At 45.3% G+C, this 12,210-nt stretch overlaps 1 protein-coding gene across 2 annotated transcripts; it reads left to right on the top strand.

Moving 5' to 3' along the window:
- Positions 1–1,057: 1,057 nt before the first annotated feature.
- PDYN (prodynorphin) lies at positions 1,058–10,976 on the top strand (the record flags this gene model as incomplete). 2 transcript variants are annotated; one of them, XM_081948698.1, is made up of 3 exons in its annotated part: positions 1,058–1,186; positions 1,978–2,130; positions 3,122–3,559. In XM_081948698.1, the coding sequence occupies 3 exons, from the start codon at positions 1,058–1,060 to the stop codon at positions 3,557–3,559; spliced, it is 720 nt and encodes a 239-aa protein (XP_081804824.1). The 2 variants fall into 2 exon arrangements, 1 of the variants encoding a protein (XP_081804824.1); XR_014175019.1 differs by lacking the exons at positions 1,058–1,186; positions 3,122–3,559 and adding an exon at positions 10,882–10,976 and having other exon boundaries at positions 1,994–2,130.
- Between the last annotated feature and the right edge of the window lie 1,234 nt (positions 10,977–12,210).

The following is a 12,210-nucleotide window of genomic DNA, read 5'->3' on the forward strand; positions in this document are numbered from 1 at the left end:
TGGGTATGTTTAGCTTAAGAGAAAGAAGGACTAGGGGAGACATGATAGCAGTCTTCCAATATCTCAGGGGTTGCCACAAAGAAGAGGGAGTCAAGCTATTTTCCAAGGCACCTGAGGGTAGAACAAGAAGCAATGGGTGGAAACTAATCAAGGAGAGAAGCAACCTAGAACTGAGGAGAAACTTCCTGACAGTGAGAACAATTAATCAGTGGAACAGAAGTTGCCTCCAGAAGTTGTGAATGTCCCAACACTGGAAGTCTTTAAGAAGATGTTGGATAGCCATCTGTCTGAAACGGTATAGGGTTTCCTGCCTAGGCAGGGGGCTGGACTAAAAGACCTCCAAGGTCCCTTCCAACTCTGCTATTGTATTGTATTGTATTGTATTGTATTGTATTGTATTGTATTATATTGTATTGTATTGTATTAAACTCTCCATTTTTCTTCTTACTATCTTCTAGTAATAATATATCAACATTAAACATCATTATTCTTACCATACACATACGAACCATTTTATATCTCTATCCAAGTGTGTTATCTACTTATTTTTTAGTTTTCTTCATTTCCAAACTCCTTTCTCTCTCTCCAACCATTGGTAAAATACTTCCCAAATCATATAATATTGTTTGCTCTTTCTCTTTAATTGCTAGTGTTAATCTGTTCATTTCTGCTCATTCTAACATTTTCCTTATCACCTTCTCATCCATAGGAGTCTCTACACTTTTCCAATGTGGTGCAAATACAATTCTATCTGCGGTTAATACATGAATGATTAAATATACATTCTCTTTATTATAAATTTCAGGTAGGTTTCCCAGCAGAAATGTTTCTGGCTTCAGCTCAACGCGTTGTTGTATCATCTCTTCCAACCCTGTCTTAATTTTTGTCCAATATTTCTTTGCCTCTCCACCTGTTCACCACATAAGATCCAGGTGTTTGGTGGCACTTCCAACATTTAGCTGAGTTGTCTTTAAAAAATGTTTGCCAACCTCGCCGGCAGTAGATGCTCTTAATTCTGGACTTGTCTTTCTGTCCCTACAGGTACCTTTTGGGAAGCATGGATTGGCAGCTTTGGGGTCTGGTTTTCTACCTCCAGGTGGCTTTCTCAGCTTCTTGGGACTGTGTCTCTCGCTGTTCCCTGTGTATTCTTCACAACCAGGATGGAGAGAAGCCCATCAACCCTCTTGTAAGTTACAACAGACGCTGACCGGAAGGCCGTCTATGGAGTATCTCAGTCATCCAGGTCATGGTTGTCCCAAAAGTGCTTTTTCCAAAGGTAAACCTGGACTTTTTTTTGCAGTTTCTGCTTGAAGAGGTTTCGCTCCTCACGCAAGAAGCTTTTTCGGTTCATGAAGAACCGAAGAAGCTTCTTGCATGAGAAGCGAAATGTCTTCAGGCAAAAACACAAGAAAGTTCTACCTTTGGAAAAAGGACCTTTGGGTTGGCCAAGAGACTATTTTGACAAGGACCAGGGCAGGGATTGGGGGCCCAGGCAATTGGTTCTTTTGGATCTAGTGAAAACAAGCGCGCCGTAAATATAGGTAGTCCTCAACTTACGACCACAATTGAGCGCCACATAGGTAGTCCTCGACTTACAACCACAATTGAGCGCCACAGGGAGACATTGGTTAAGTGAGTTTGGCCCCCTTCGACGGACGTTCCTTGCCACCATTGTTAAGTGAATCCCTGCAGTGGGTGTCTTAAACCCGGTTTCACCATCGGCTTTGCTGGTCACAAAAGGGGACCATGTGACGTCCGGGATGGCTGCGACCGTCAGAAATGCGAGTCAGTTGCCAAGGGAGTGAATTTTGATCCTGTGACCATGAGGAGGCTGCAACGGTCATTAAGTGTGAAAACGGTCATAAGTCCCTCTTTTCAATGGGGTAACTTTGAATGGTCACTAAATGAACTGTTGTAAGACAAGGACTACCTGTAATTCTCTTGGCTGTTTCTTTATTTTTAATTTTGTTCTTGCAGCGTTGTGCTTTGGGGTGCCAAAGTCCCTCCGTGCCTGGCGTGGAGTGGGAGAGATGTGAAAGGCTCCTCTCACTCTTAACCTCCTTTCCGATGGAGGAGGAAGAGGAGGAGGAGGAGGAGGAGGAGGAGGAGGAAGAGGCTGGCAGATCCCAGGTGAGTGGGAAAAGGTGTTCACGGTTGCTGACATTCACCCAAACACAGGTTCAAAGCTGGCAGGTTTACCAGAGTTTTCGGAAAATAAAATACAATACAATACAATAGTAGAGTTGGAAGGGACCTTGGAGGTCTTCTAGTCCAACCCCCTGGCTAGGCAGGAAACCCTATACCGTTTCAGACAAATGGCTATCCAACATCTTCTTAAAGACTTCCAGTGTTGGGGCATTCACAACTTCTGGAGGCAAGAGGGCAGAAGAGTCAGAGGGCAGAAGAATGACAGAGTTGGAAGGGACCTCGGAGGTCTTCTAGTCCAACCCCCTGCTCAAGCAGGAGACCCTGTACCATTTCAGGCAAAATGATTCTCCAGTCTCTTCTTATAGCCCTCCAGAGATGGAGCACCTACAATTTCTGGTGGCAAGTCGTTTCACTGGTTAATTGTTCTCACTGTTCCACTGTTCTCATTGTTCTCCTCCCCTCCCACTCCCTCCCTCCTTCCTTCATCTCTCCCCTCCCTGCTCTCCTCTCCCCACTCCTTCCTTTCCCTCCTTCCTTTCCCCTCCCTCCCCATCTCTCCCTGCCTTCCCTCCCGTTTCTCCTTCCCTCCCTCTCCCTCTCCCTCTGCTGTCCCTTTCCTTTCCCCCTCCCTGCCTCCCCTCCCCACCCTCCTCCCCTTCATTCTTTTCCCCTCCCTCCCTGCTCTCATCTCTCCCCCTCCCTGCCTTTCCTCCCCTCTCCTCCCCTTTCTCTTTCTTTCTTTCCTTCCTTCCTTCCTCTCTCTTCTTCCTTCCTTCCATTTCCCCTCCCCTATCCTCCTCCCCTCCTTCTTCCTCTTCTTATTTCCTCCTATCGTCACTTCTCCTGTTTTTCCCCTTCCTTCCTTCCTTCCTTCCTTCCTTCCTTCCTTCCTTCCTTCCTGTCTTCTCTTTCTCTGTTCTTCTTCTCTTCTTTTTCCTATCCTCCTCTCCCCTCTCCCGTTTTCTCCAAGCAGAGCGTCCTCACGAAGGGAGATGCCAGCCAGTCCTACGGGCGCGTCTTCCCGAAGATGGCGGAGAGGGCAGGGCCAGAGGCCAGAGGAGACAACCCGGAGATGCTGGAGATTCGGGATCTGGTCTCCCACAGAGAGGAGGAGGAGGAGGAGGAAGAACCTGATCCGGCCTCTCCCAAGGCAGAGAGGAAGCGTTACGGGGGCTTCCTTCGCAAATTCCCCAAGAGGGGCTCCTGGGTGGCGGGGACCGAGGAAGAGGAGGATGGGGGCGACCAGGAGGACCTTCACAAACGTTACGGGGGCTTCATGCGCAGGATCCGTCCCAAACTCAAGTGGGACAAGCAGAAGCGCTACGGCAGCTTCCTGCGCCATCAGTTCAAGGTGACCACGAGGTCCGAGGAAGGGCCGGAGGGCCCCTCGGAGGAGGCTGCTGACCTATAGAGGCCCAGGTGATGGCAGGTGAAGTCCTTCTCCAGCTCAAACCCTTCCCCCAATCTTGAGGGTCACGGAGACCCCCGAAACCCCTGCCCCAAGCTTCCCCCTTCCTTGTGCCAACCAAGCTGTGCAGAGAACGCCCGTCAATCTAACCAGGAAGGACAGGGGTGGAGGGCTGTGTGAATAATCCAGCATTGGTGGCTTAAGATTCAAAGGTGTTTCTTGGTTTGGGATGGTGGGCTTAGCCTTAGCCAGACCCCTGGCTGCATTTATGCAACGAGATAAGCTTGATTAGATTAAATCTTATATTTTTGGGGTGTGTGTGGGTTGAAGCTCTCCAAAGTCAGCCTCTAAAACAGAGGTATTGAACGTTGATCACTTTAAGACTTGTGGACTTCAACTCCCAGAATTCCCCAGTGAGCACAGCATGGCGGGCTGGGGAATGCTGGGAGTTGAAGTCCACAAGTCTTAAAGCGCTCAACATTAGATAAGGCTTTACGTTGTTCAGAAAGTCGCGCCCGATTTTACAATCTCCTACAATCTTTGTTAAGCAAAACATGGCAGTTGTTAAGTGAATCATGCAGTCGTTAAGTGAATCTGCCTTCTCCCATTGGCATTTCTTGTCAGAAGGCCGCAAATGGCAACCACCTGACCCCAGGATACTGGAACTGTCGTAAATGGCGCTTCCAAGTGCCTGAATTTTGCTCATGTGTCCGTGGAGATGCTTCAATGGTTGTAAGTGCGAGGACCAGTCGTAAGTCCCTTGTTTCAGTGTCGTCGTAACTTTGGTTGCTAAACTAAGAGTTGTAAATTGAGGACTATCTGTATGCTTTTTCTGACAAATTAGGCCCGAAAGCTAACAATGACCTCTACTAATATTACTAGTTATCCTGAGTGTCCATAGAAGGGTTAAAGAAATCAATATGCCCCCCCCCCCCGCTGCTTAGAAAAGCCTCTCCCTCTTTTTTGGCATGCATAACATCTAAAAAAGAAGTGGGATTTTGATTGTGTAACGACAGAAACCATTTAAATTTTTTTGACCCTCCTGGGAAAGTCCTTGATATCAACAATATTCTTAGAAAATCTGTTTAGATATAGCAGCAGTGATAGTGAACAAACGGTACCGTCACCATGTGCTTTACTGCTCAACTGTTGAACTGTAACAGGAAACTTTACTCAGAGGAAAAGAACATACATTATACACCATAGATCAGTGGTCTTTTCCATGAGAAAATGTTGGTGGTCCGCAGAAAAAATATTTGCCTTTTTTATATTGCACTAAATGCTATTTATATATTTTTTAAAATCATGTTAGTGGTCTGCAGGATTTAAAATTATGACTGTAGTGGTCCCTGAGATTCGAAAAGGTTGGTGACCCCTGCCATAGATCCAAACTTGTAAACACTGCCATCTGCTGGCTGAATACTTCTGCAGTTGTGGCGTAAAAACACATCCCAACCATGAATTCCAAAACATATTTTAATCCATAATAATTGATTTCCGTCAACAATGCCCTTGGTAAGCTACACCAGTGTTGCACAATTCTAAATTAATTCTCTTGAATTCAGTGGGGCTTACCCCCTCCTTAGAAATGTTGTGTGAAACCCTGAAAGCCACAACTCACTATTTTCCTGGAAAAGCAATATCAAAACTCTCTGCAGGAATAAATCAATCCTAACCAAACCTCTGAGTGACTAAAGCAATATATTTTCCTTTCTGGTTTTCTTTGTTGAAAAGAAAGGGCCATTAGTTAGATTTCTCATCCTATACAGGTAGTCCTCGACTTACGACCGCAGCTGAACCCAACATTTCTGTTGCTAAGTGAGCTTGCCCCCATTTTGCGGCCTTCCTTTGCCACAGTTATTAAGTGAATCGCTGCAGTTGTTGAGTTAGTCACACGGTCGTTAAGCAAATCAGGCTTCTCCATTGACTGTGCTTGTCAGCAGGTCGCAAAAGGAGATTGCATGACCCCAGGAACTGCAACCGTCATAAATACAAGTCAGTTGGCAAGCTTCTGAATTTTGATCACGTGACCCCATAGTAGGGGGCGGCTGCCACGGTCGTAACTGTGAAAAATGGTCATTAATTACATTTTTTTCCGTGTTGTTGTAACACTTGTGTTGTAAAATTTTGGGGTTCGGGATTCATGAATTCACAAACCGGAAGATCGGAGGGAAATGAAATATGAAAAATCAGGACATTCAACGGTCACTAAATGAACTGTTGCAAATCGAGGACTACCTATACTCCTTTGAGGCCTATATTGAATAGAATAGAATAGAATAGAATAGAATAGAATAGAATATGGAATGAATACAGAATAGAATGGAATGGAATGGAACAGAATAGAATAGAATATGGAATGAATAGAGAATGGAATGGAATAGAATAGAATAGAATATGGAATGAATAGAGAATGGAATGGAATAGAATAGAATAGAATATGGAATGAATAGAGAATGGAATGGAATAGAATAGAATAGAATATGGAATGAATAGAGAATGGAATGGAATAGAATAGAATAGAATATGGAATGAATAGAGAATGGAATGGAATAGAATAGAATAGAATATGGAATGAATAGAGAATGGAATGGAATAGAATAGAATAGAATATGGAATGAATAGAGAATGGAATGGAATAGAATAGAATAGAATATGGAATGAATAGAGAATGGAATGGAATAGAATAGAATAGAATATGGAATGAATAGAGAATGGAATGGAATGGAATAGAATAGAATAGAATATGGAATGAATAGAGAATGGAATGGAATGGAATAGAATAGAATAGAATAGAATAGAATATGGAATGACTAGAGAATGGAATGGAATGGAATGGAATAGAATAGAATAGAATAGAATAGAATAGAATAGAATAGAATATGGAATGACTAGAGAATGGAATGGAATGGAATAGAATAGAAGAGAATATGGAATGACTAGAGAATGGAATGGAATAGAAAAGAAAAGATAATATGGAATGAAACAGAAGACAACAGAAGAGAACAGAATAGAAAATATGGAATGGAATGGAATGGAATAGAATAGAATAGAATAGAATAGAATAGAATAGAATTCTTTTATTGGCTAACTGTGATTGGACACACAAGGAATTTGTCTTTGGTGCAGACGCTCTCATACATAAAAAGACAAGATATTTTTGTCAAGAATCATAAGGTACAACATTTAATGATTGTCATAGGGTGCAAATAAGCAATCAGGAAACAATCAATATAAATATAAATCGCAAGGATACAAGCCACAAAGTGACAGTCCTGCAGTCATAAGTGGGAGGAGATGGGGGATAGGAACGATGGGAAGACTAATAGTAATGTAGCCTTAGTGAATATTTTGACAGTGTTGAGGGAATTAATTGTTTAGCAGAGTGATGGCGTTTGGGGAAAAACTGTCCTTGTGTCTAGTTGTTCTGGTGTGCAGTGCCTTATAGCGTCTTTTTGAGGGTGGGAGTTGAAACAATTTATGTCCAGGATGCGAAGGGTCTGTAGATATTTTCACAGCCCTCTTTTTGACTCGTGCAGTGTCCAGGCCCTCAATGGAAGGCAGGTTGGCAGCCATTGTTTTTTCTGCAGTTCTGATTCTCCTCTGAAGTCTCTGTCTGTCTTGTTGGGTTGCAGAGCCAAACCAGACAGTTATGGAGGTGCAGGCGAGAGACGCAATCATTGAAACGGTATACGGTTTCCTGCCTAGGCAGGGGGTTGGACTAGAAGACCTCCAAGGTCCCTTCCAACTCTGCTATTGTATTGTATTCCTCTGTAGAACAGAATCAGCAGCTCTTTGGGCAGTTTGAGCTTCCTGAGTTGGCACAGAAAGAACATTCTTTGTTGTGCTTTTTTGATGACGTTTTTGACATTAGGCGCCCATTTACCGTCTGTTTTGGTTGCTAAACTTGTTTTAAGATTCATTTAAAAGCCGTAGCTCAAATGGATATTCGAGATAGATTTGAGAAGCTGGTGGTTGAAAAAAATCGCATCCAATATTCATGTCATCGCCGCAAATGTTTACTTTTACTTTATTTCGTATTTCTAGACCGCCCCCTCTCCCAAAAGGGACTCGGGGCGGTGTACAGTCAGGCTAAAACACAAATAGGATGCATATCAATAAATACATAAATACATAAATACATAAATGGAGGAGGCTATGTAAAACTGTACCATCAAGTAAAGCATTAAAAGCAGTATTTAAAAACAACCCCTAAAAATACCCCAAAAAAATGAATTTAAAGTAATTACCCAATAAATTCCCCAAATTAAAATATCTGCCAGGAGGTAAGATAAAACTATGAGTGGGCCAGGCCGGCTAATCGAAACAGGTGAGTCTTTAGTTTTTGTCGGAAGGAGCGGAAGTCGGTGGTAGTTCTGATGTCGGGGGGGGGGGGGGAGGTCATTCCAGAGGGTTGGGCCCATCACAGAGAAGGCTCTACTCCTAGGCGCCGCCCGTTGGCATTGCTTGGTGGACAGCACCCGGAGGAGTCCCTCCCTGTGAGAGCGAATTGGTCGCAGGGATGTATTCGGTAGGATGCGATCCCGCAGGTAGCTAGGTCCTGTGCCATGGAGCGCTTTAAAGATGGTGATCAACACCTTGAAACGCACCCGAAAAACCACAGGCAGCCAGTGCAGCTCGCGCAGGAGGGGTGTAATGTGGGAGTACCTGGTACTCCCCGTGATGGCCCGCGTGGCTGCATTCTGAACTAGCTGTAGTCTTCGGGCGCGTCCCAGGGGAAGCCCCATGTAGAGGGCATTGCAGTAGTCCAGACGAGACGTCACCAGCGCATGAGTGACCGTGCGTAGGGCATCCCGGTCCAGTAGGGGGCGCAATTGGCGCACCGGGCGAACCTGGTGGAACGCCCCCCTTGCCATGGCTGCCACATGGTCGTCCATCGACAGCCGGGCATCTAGGAGGATGCCCAAATTGCGTGCCCGTTCCACAGGGGGCAATTGCTCGCCCCCTATGGCCAGTGATGGTGTCAACTGGTTGAACCGAGGTGCCGGTAACCACAGCCACTCAGTCATGTTGGTTGCAGGTTGTTGAACGAGGGTCTACTTTGCCACAAACTCAGGTTAGTTGCGACATACAACAATATCTGGTGCGGACCAGGATTACACACAGTGGCCAAGTTCGGTTGGCTTCACCAAAGGATGGGCAGCAGTGAGAGGCAAGAAGCAAAAAAAAAAAAATGTGTGAAAACCTTGGAAATTAAGCTTTGTCTCCTGAAATACAGGAAGTTCTCGGGATGACAACTGTGTCCAAAATTTCTGTAAGCGAGACAGTTGTTATGTGAGTTTTGCCATATTTTGCGACCTTTCTTGCCACGATTGTTAAGTGAATCGCTGCCGTGGTTAAGTTAGTCACACCGTTGTAAAGCGAATCTGCCTTCCCCGTTGACTTTGCAAGGGGGAATTCCATGACCTTGAGCTGCTGCGACCGTCATAAATACGAGTCAGTTGCCAAGGGTCTGAATTTTGGTCACGTAACACGGAGATGCTGCAATGGTCGTAAGTGTGGAAAATGGTCATAAGCCACTGTAACTTGTCATAAATTGTTATAAATTGAGGACTACCTGGACATTTTTTCGCCTTCAGCATTGGTGCTAATAAGTATTAATGAGCGAAGGAATCGAAGGTGGTTTGTGTTATGATTAATGGACTCCTTTTCTGATTTTCATATTTTATTTCCTTTTGATCTTCTGGTTTGTGAATTCATTATTTTCCCACCCCAAGATTTGGGAAGAATCTACCTTCCTACTAATTGACTTCTCCACAGGGATTTATGACCATTTTCTGCAGGCAACTCACCATGGCCAACTTGTCATGGCCAACTTGTCATGGTCAACTTGTCATGGCCAACTTGTCATGGCCAACTTGTCATGGCCAACCTGCCATAGCCAACCTGTCATGGCCAACTTGTCATGGCCAACTTGTCATGGCCAACCTGTCATGGCCAACCTGTCATGGCCAACCTGTCATGGCCAACCTGTCATGGCTAACTCACCATGGTCAACTTGCCATGGCCAATTCACCATGGCCAACTTGTTATGGTCAACTTGTCATGGCCAATTCAATACAGCCAACTTATCATGGCTGACCTGACACAGTCAACTTGCCATGCCAACATGCCATGGCCAACTTGTTATGACCAACTCACATGGCCAACTCACATGGCCAACTTGCCACATCCAACTTGCCATGGCCAACTTACAATGATCAACTCAGTATGGTCAACTCAGCATGGCCAACTTGGCACGGTCAACTTAAGTTAGCAGGCTAACTTAAGACCTGCAGTGAGTCACTTAATAACTGTGGCAAGAAAGGTCATTAAATGGGGCAAAACTCAATTAACTGTCTTGCTTAGCAATGGAAATTTTGAGCTCAACGGTGGCCGTAAGTCGAGGACTGTTTGAAATCTGCCAAGCCTAGCTTATGGATTAGTTTCTTTGGCTTTTATCCAGCAAAGAGAGATGAGATGGAAATGGAGATGGTGGAGATGAGATGGAAGGTGAAGATTGAAAAATTCAAGGTGATGACAGGGCAAGACATTAGAATACAAGCTGACAGCAAACAAGACTCCTTACTAGCCCTGATGATGTTACCTAGCTGGGTCATGAAACGTCTGCAAGAAAACAACCAAGCTCAGAGAGCACCAGGGACCCCATAATCTTCCTCTTTCTCCTCCCTGCACACCCCACTCTCCTCTAGCACTGCTGATGTTATCCAGTTGGGTCATGAAATGTCTGCAAGAAAACAACCAAGCTCGGAGAGCAGTAAAGATCTAACAGTCATCCACCACCACCACTACCACCACCTCCTCTTCCTCTTCCTCCTCCTCCTCCTCTTCCTCCTCCTCCTCTCCCCACTCTCTTCTAGCACTGATGATATTCCCTAGCTAGGTCACAAAATGTTTGCAAGAAAACCATCAAGCTCAGAGAGCACTAAGGACCCACCAACAGTCCTCCTCCTCCTCCACCTCCCACCCTCCTCCTCCTCCTCTCCCCACTCCCTTCTAGCATTGATGATATTCCCTAGCTAGGTCACGAAACGTCTGCAAGAAAACCACCAAGCTCAGAGAGCACCAGGGACCCCTCATGTCAACCCTGAGCTACAAATATTCTCTGTTATTGGAAGCCACAACTTGTGTGCAAAGCCATTGCTGAGCACTTCCCTGCAGAGCTCTGGAGGTTGAAATCCCACTTCTAATTGTTGCAGGGACACACACACACACACACACACTCACACACACACACACACACTTTTCTCATTTCTGGAGCATTAACAGTCTTTCGCCCAGGCGATGTTCTTTTGTGCCAACAGGAGATCTTTGCCTGCGTGTCGAACTGTGAACAGGGTGACTGTCTCCGTTTTGTGACGAGGCCACCATTCTTCCACTGTCCATCTCTCCATTAAAGTCTTCTGAGGTTAATTTCTTGTCTCTCCCACCACTATAATGGGTTCTCTCTCACGCCTGGCTTGTCTTTATCCAGGTTAAACTGTGGCTTGCTGTCATGTGAAACATAGCCTGACTTTCCCCTTCCCTCGAAGCAACTGGCAATCAAAGATAGGTAGTCCTCGACTTACAGCCATTCGTTTAGTGACTTTCAAAGTTACAGCAGCACTGAAAAAAAGTAATCTGTGATGGTTTTCACACTTACGGCGGTTGCCGCTTCCCCGTGATCCTATGATCAAGGTTCAAACACTTGGCAACCGACTCATATTTATGACGGTTGCATCATCCTGGGATCTGCTTTTATGAGCTGTTGACAAGCCCAGTCAATGGGGAAGTGTTCAGATTCAGGTTAATGCCAGGATTCCAAATAGTATCCAAAAGGAAATCAAATTCCGAGGCAAAGGATTCCTCAAAGTTCCAATTTATGAAGAAACCCAAATCTGAAAGCTTCCCAGTCGTCGTCCCCCCCCCCAGTTGAAAGTTCAAGATCTTGCCCCCCCCCACACCATCCCATGGTCCAATCTTCTACTGCCGTGCTGGCAGTTCCACCCATCCAGTTCCGGCCAGGTGCAGAGGTTGCAGAGACAAAGGATGACCTTGGCTTTCTAGAAAGAATGTTGTTATGGCTACATATCATCAAACTCCGTACAATCCCTCCTCCTGTTTTCCCACAATAGAAAGTGCATAGCAGAATAATAGAAAGTGTGGCAGGCCAAAGATCCAAAGGAAAAGATGGCTGCAGGCATGACAGCCGGATTCGCTTAACCACCGGGGCACTAACTTAACGACTGCAGAGATTCGCTTTACAACCGTGGCAAGAAAGGTTGTAAAAGGGGTAAAACTCACTTAACAACTGCCTCGCCTAGCAAGGGAAATTTGGGGTTCAGTTATGGTCGCAAGTCAAGAATTGTCTGTAGCTTCCCAGGCTCAGGTGAGCAGAGATTCACCCATCCTTTCTGCATTGGTTAGAGCTGAGCTTGAAAAAATCCAGCCATTTTGGATCTCTGCTGCCATCTAGAGGTTTGTGGTGGGACATGCTTTTTTTTGGGGGGGGGGATACAGGTAAACCGTGACTTAAAAGTGGCTCAGTGGCTAAGACGCTGAGCTTGTTGATCAGAAAGGTCAGCAGTTTGGCGGTTCGAATCCCTAGCATCGCGTAATGGAGTGAGCTCCCATTACTTGTCCCAGCTTCTGCC

This window comes from Natrix helvetica, assembly GCF_964273705.1.
Source record: "Natrix helvetica genome assembly, chromosome: 3".
Classification (NCBI taxonomy): Eukaryota; Metazoa; Chordata; class Lepidosauria; order Squamata; family Natricidae; genus Natrix; species Natrix helvetica.